At 23.9% G+C, this 6,206-nt stretch overlaps 3 protein-coding genes across 4 annotated transcripts in view; 2 read left to right on the top strand and 1 right to left on the bottom strand.

Annotated features, from left to right (window-relative positions):
• LOC116186620 (FK506-binding protein 15) overlaps nucleotides 1–451 on the top strand; it is a gene marked incomplete at its 5' end in the record, with an annotated part of 3,859 nt that extends 3,408 nt beyond the window's left edge. Inside the window, 2 exons of the mRNA XM_031514507.1 lie at nucleotides 86–225; nucleotides 317–451. Of these exons, the coding sequence (XP_031370367.1) occupies nucleotides 86–225; nucleotides 317–394 (218 nt within the window). The remainder of the gene's footprint in view (nucleotides 1–85; nucleotides 226–316) is intronic.
• Nucleotides 452–656: 205 nt separating this feature from the next.
• LOC102672366 lies at nucleotides 657–3,571 on the top strand. 2 transcript variants are annotated; one of them, XM_006624331.2, is made up of 6 exons: nucleotides 657–1,018; nucleotides 1,530–1,820; nucleotides 1,942–2,050; nucleotides 2,148–2,495; nucleotides 2,555–2,876; nucleotides 3,005–3,571. In XM_006624331.2, the coding sequence occupies exons 2-6, from the start codon at nucleotides 1,552–1,554 to the stop codon at nucleotides 3,535–3,537; spliced, it is 1,581 nt and encodes a 526-aa protein (XP_006624394.1). In that variant the 5' UTR covers nucleotides 657–1,018; nucleotides 1,530–1,551; the 3' UTR covers nucleotides 3,538–3,571. The 2 variants fall into 2 exon arrangements, with proteins under 2 accessions (XP_006624394.1, XP_031370366.1); XM_031514506.1 differs by lacking the exon at nucleotides 657–1,018 and adding an exon at nucleotides 1,311–1,327.
• A 529-nt stretch (nucleotides 3,572–4,100) lies between these two features.
• The window catches only part of LOC102672228 (nuclear pore complex protein Nup88), a 56,984-nt gene continuing 54,878 nt past the window's right edge, over nucleotides 4,101–6,206 (bottom strand). Inside the window, exons 9-13 of the mRNA XM_031514508.1 lie at nucleotides 6,030–6,206; nucleotides 4,954–5,058; nucleotides 4,662–4,888; nucleotides 4,283–4,528; nucleotides 4,101–4,202 (exon numbers count right to left, since the gene is read on the bottom strand). The exon at nucleotides 6,030–6,206 is cut by the window's right edge and continues 9 nt beyond it. Of these exons, the coding sequence (XP_031370368.1) occupies nucleotides 4,139–4,202; nucleotides 4,283–4,528; nucleotides 4,662–4,888; nucleotides 4,954–5,058; nucleotides 6,030–6,206 (819 nt within the window). The 3' untranslated portion in view covers nucleotides 4,101–4,138. The remainder of the gene's footprint in view (nucleotides 4,203–4,282; nucleotides 4,529–4,661; nucleotides 4,889–4,953; nucleotides 5,059–6,029) is intronic.

Here is a 6,206-nt window from a genome sequence, read left to right as displayed (position 1 = left end):
ATATATATATATATATATCAATAAATAAATGTTCTTATAATGTATAATTTTTTTTTATTATAATTTTTAACGAAAATATAATTTTAGAATGTTACATTACAAGTTTTAAATAATACTGATGAAAATAATATGTGTGATATTAAAATAGAATTATCTTCTAATAATACAGAAACTAATGATCTAAAAATATGCAATACAGAATCACAAATTTCTAATTTTGGACAGGTATAAAAAAATATATAATATAAATATAATTATTTTTAATTCTACATATTTTATAAAATTTTATGTATATCTTAAAATATTTTTTCTGTAGGTATCTTCTGTATTGCAAAATGAACCACCCCCTGTTCCCCCTATAGATACTGAATATGAAAATGATTGGTTACATTAATAATTTTTTTTCGTTACGAAAAATTTTGAAACCAAATAAAAATTTATTCAATGAAAATAAAATTTATATAATTTATAAAAATTTATAAATCTTCTAAAGATATCATAAAATTTTTTGAAAAATTAGTATAATAATATTTATAAATTTAATAATAATAATAATATATATGTATATATATATATATATATATATGTTTATATATTTATATGTATATATATATATATATTTATATATATGTGTGTGTATATATATATGTACATATATATATATCTCCACATATGTTAACAAGTATTATTTTAAATATATTGGTAATTTGTTATTTTGTTGTAATGTTAAATGATAGGTTATTACGTCATACAACAATTTATACGACTTTTATCAATTTAAAGAATTGTAGATGAATTTATTTACATGAGAAAAGTAAACGAATTATTTTAATCTTGATTTAATTATATGAAATGTAAAAAATATTTGAATAGAGAATAAATTACAACAGTTGCGCTGTAGTTCAGTCACTTGTCCTCTATTAGAAATGGCGTAAAATCAAGGTACATGTTTTCGTGACAATTGAATATTATAAAACATTAAAAGCAAGAAGGAATGCTACAGAAAATATGATAGGACGTAAGTCGCATACTGTAAAGATTGAAAATAAGTAGGAGACAAAAAATCCCGCCCGTCTTTGTCCGGCTCTTGAGTAAATCTATCTGGCTGTATTCACGGTTTCATCGTCTTGGCTTCTACCACGCCAATCAAATTTAAATCTAACCTTAAAGTTTTGAATAAGAAAAACAATGCTTTTCTTCGAATTGTATTATTATCGCGAGATTTATTTCATTAATAGAAGTCGAATTAAATAATAATGCAAACAAAAATTTTAATGATGTTATTTTATTTGTCCCGATGTATTCTAACCTTCATTTTATTTTTAATGTATCATACTTTGTCTTTACAGATTATAAAATCAAATTTAGTTATTTTAACAGATAAATGTTCGCTTTTGCGACATTTAATATGTAACGATATAAAACGATACGAAAATTATAGAATACTTATAACTTTTTTTATACATTTTATATATATATACATATACATTTTTTGATTAATAAATAATACATGATGATTTATAAAATAGATTGTTAATTGTATCTTTTATAATGGATATAAATACTGTGGAAGATGAAGATGTATCTTTCCATTTGGGGGAAATGTTTGATAGTTATGAAGAATTGGAACATAAATTGGAGAAATTTTCAAAGCGTAGCCTAGTCCACTATTGGAGAAGAGATAGTAGAACAGTTAGCGGAGCTCATATGAAAACTGCTCGTCCCATTAGCGAGCGTTTAAAGTATTATTCGGTCAAATATGCTTGTATTTATGGTGGTCAAAAATTTCTACCTCGTGGAGCTGGCAGAAGACAGTCTCAGTTAGTTTATAAAATTATACGTCATTTACATTAGATTGTTATTATAATTATTTTGAAGTAAATAAATATAAATAAACGTATTTTTAAATATATATTTATAAAATATCACTGTTTCACTTAGATCGATAAGAACAAATTGTCCTGCTCATATTATGTTAAGAGCATCAAAAGATGGTACAAAATTAGAGGTAACTAGTGTCAATAATGAACATAATCATGAAATTTCAGAGGTAAATAATAATAATAAGATAATATTGATTTAAATTTTATATTTCAATATATATATATATATATAATATTTCATTCTATTTTATTCCTTTTAATTAGGAATTATTTAAGAATCTTCCACAAGAAAGAAAATTATGTGGCGAAATTAAACAAGAAGTACAAGATCTCATGCAATTACATATTGATCGTAAAAGATTGAAAGAATATGTACGATTACGAACAAACAAAATACTTAGATCCAAAGATTTATTTAATATAGCAGCAGCCAATAAACAAAAGAGGAATATAACACCTGAGAGAGCATATCAATTGTTTAAAAAAATTCATGATATAGAGAAAATGCAAGGTAAAAATAATGATAGGAAAATGTATTCTGAATCTGAAGATGAAATTGCACAGACGATAAAAAGGATGAAAAAGGAACAAGAATCTCCTTGGGGACAAGATGTAAGATTTAATTCTTAAGATTTAATAATACATTTAAACAAAAAAAAATTATTTTTCAGGGATTGCCAACCGAATTAGAAGTAAGCGAAGGAAATGACGGTGATGATTCCTATAGCGGTCAATTAACTCAAGAAGAAGTAGTAGATGAAATTGATACAACAGAAGGAGAATTATTAAGGGCAAATAATGATGGGGATATTATAGCAGCAAATGGTGAAATTGTAGGGGAGTTAGTAATGCAAGATGGAGATCCATCTGTAATTGTTGAATCCATCGTAAACGCTGATGGTTCTGTTTTTGTAGATGAAAGAGAATTTAATACCTATTGTAATAATCATTTGTCACATACTGTAGATGGTAATCAATCTCCTAATACTAGAGGTAATATGAATTGATTTGTGATAACAATGTTTATGTTAATATTTATATAGGATAAAGAATTCGTGATATAATAATAATAATAATAATAATAATAATAATAATAATAATAATAATAATGTTGATTTTAGATATTGAAACCATCGCGTCTACGACTGATATGGAAAAAGTAAAAGGAACATCTACATCTCCGAAACAACAAACTACTAGGTCTCTTACACCTCAATCGCAACAACAACCAGTAAAATCACCATCAAATACTTTTGATGAAACTGCAGATTCTAGAATATGGATCATGAAAGAAGCTACAAATGTTGAGGCAGAGCCTGATAGTGAACCTGAGAGTGAAATAATCGGTTCAAAATCAACGACAACAGTGAAACCGGATGTCGATACACCTGAAGTAATATTTTCAGATGAAGCTAGTGCTCAATTACTTCAGGAACAACTAGCAGTTCTTCGTGCAGAGAAAGGAAAGTTATATCATGAAACTGAAATGTTAAAACTTAAAAAGGACAAGTTAAAGTTACAAATGAATTGTTATTCGAATGAGATACGAAAACAAGAAATGGAAAAAGAGAAATTGAGGCTCGAAATTAAATTGCTGCAATCAAAAGTTATGGAAGATTCTAACGATGTTTCTCATTATATTTTTGTACCTTGAGCAATATTTGATGGTCAAAGAAATGTGATTATAATAGGCAGACACATTGTTAAGATTTTTTTCTTTCTATTATCAAAAATTATACGGAAATAATTTTTGAAAATATAATTTTAATTTTTTCAACCAATGCATAATGATAAAAATATTAGAGAAAGAAATATTTTTCTCATTTATTCAATTATTATTAAACAACTGACTTATTCTACTTTAAGATTTTAAGTTATTATTTTTCTCATTTTTGTATATTTTTTTGCACATTCGATAAATTTATTTGAAATTGAGATAACATAAGGATATTCTATCTAATATTTTATTGTTTAATGTTGATTTTATTTTTATTAAAACTGATATATGTGTATGTTCTAAATAAATTCTATATTAATATTTAAAAAAGATTTTCTTCAACGCGAGAAGTTCTTGGAAGTATTCTTTACATTAATAATGTGGCTAAATAATAATACTATACAAATGTATAGCTAGTATAATAAATTATTTTGCAAATAAAATCATTTTTTATTATAAGAAATCTTATATTTTAAATTAAAATAGTAAAATTTTTACAATTATTTAGCATTAATATTTTTTTTTTTTATCATTCGATTTAAATACTTACTTCTTCCTCGAATTTTTTAACTTCCATAATTAATTCTTTTATATCTTTTGCCCTGTGAAATAAAAGAAAATAGATTTTATCATTTATAATTTTAATTAATATATCTTTATAAAGATACGCAAAAAAACATACATTTGTCCAAGAGTGTTTTTGATTATTTTTTCCTGATCATCTTTAAAAACAATTTCTTTTTTATCTTCATTGCTTTCGTTATTCTCTGTATGTCCAATTTGTTCTGATTTTTTCTTTAAATCCAAAAGTCTGATTTTCATTGCTTCTATTTTCATTTCCATTTTCCTTAATTCTTCTGCTTCTGCTCTTTCTATAGGAGTCATAGAAGGTTCCTTATAATTTACTAATCGTAATACCTCTTTTGCTCTACAAATTCATAGATTTATAATAATAAAATATACTCTCTCTTTCTCTCGCATCCTTTCTTTCCCCTCCCCTCATTCCCCAAATTATATCGCAAATATTTTTTAATGCGATTAAAAATAAAAGAGATACTTACTTTTGTGCTAATTTCTCTTGTTCATCTTTAATATCTTCGTAACGTTCAGCCAATCGTTCAGCAGTTTGATGCAATTCTTTCTTCGTTTCTATTAAAGTCTCCAGATCTTTAAGTAATTGGATTTTCATTACTTTCAACGCACGCACCTTTTTACCGATTTCTTCTCGTACAGTGTCATGTTTAACAAAGTGTTCTTTACGAAAAATATCCGTCGCGTGATATAAAAGCTAATAATAAAAAACATTTGCTTAGTTTTTATCTAAATCAATATAATTCTTTATTCGTTCAATACCTGCAAACTCTCTCGTGGAGATTTCGAGCCAACTTTGATGAGGGGTTGTGATGTTTCGTGTTTTAATAATTTTTTTATGTACACGTCGAATTCCTCTTTATTCACCTTTGGATAATAAAATGTTAATTATTAATTGGTTATTGAAAAATAATATTATTTTTTCTTATATTATAATTTTTTTTAATCTTGCAAATTTCGGCACGATAATTTGTTTCCATATGTTTTTTTTTATAAAAATTCTTGACTTCTTATTAAAAATAAGCGTGAAACTATTCGACAACTACAAAATATATACATTTATTGAAAAGTATAATTATGTCTTTATATATTATAGTTTCTATGTTATACGTGATATAATAATTAATTATGAAATAACGAACGATTTTTTCAAATAAGCTATAGAATAATTTTTTTTTCTTTTTGATTTCCTTTCTTTTAATAAATTTAAATCAAAATATTTTTTTATTTGTCTTTTATAAAAGATTTTTTTAAATTTTTTATTTAAAAAAGATGTATAAAAAAATATTTTAAACACTAATATTCAAATAATAATCAAGTGTCAATAACTATATTTTTGAGAAAAATTTGAAGAATAGATGAAGAATATATATTTTATTATTTTTAAATCTAATTTCTTTCTTTAAATATGGTTACAACTCCCCTCCCCAACATACATAAAAAATATACATATAAAATATCAATAAATAAATAATATAAAATAATTAAAAAATAAAAAAAATAATAATAATTATAATTGAACATTTGATATTATTGATATGTATATATTATATTCATTATTTTTCATATTCGATATTTTTATATTATTTATTCCATCTATTTATCAATTTTATTAATAAATTTTAAATAATAAAGAAGATTTTATATAGTTTTTTAATTATTAAAAAAAATTAAATTTATTAATAATACTAAATATGTTATATATTATTAATATTATTAACTATAATAATTATTATCTATAACTATTAACTATAATAATAATCTTTTATAAAAAATTGTTTTTCAGAAATTTATTAATGGAATAATTTAAAAAAATTGGCAATGATATTTCAACTCACTTTTTCTTTTTTATCAATTATAGGTTCTGGCGGTTCGATTTTTGGAAAGTAATAAAGATCGATAACACAACGGACAACAATGTCACCGGTGTGTAACAAAGCTATCAAAACACATGGCTCTTGAAGAAGTCCGAATCCAAGAATTGGAGTAGATTCGTTCGCTTGTGTATGTTTAGT

The sequence above is a fragment of the Apis dorsata genome, unplaced genomic scaffold, assembly GCF_000469605.1.
Source record: "Apis dorsata unplaced genomic scaffold, Apis dorsata 1.3 scaffold_1040, whole genome shotgun sequence".
Taxonomy (NCBI): Eukaryota; Metazoa; Arthropoda; class Insecta; order Hymenoptera; family Apidae; genus Apis; species Apis dorsata.
The sequence above is the reverse complement of the archived record's forward strand: the minus strand, read 5'-3'. Positions and strand labels throughout refer to the sequence as shown.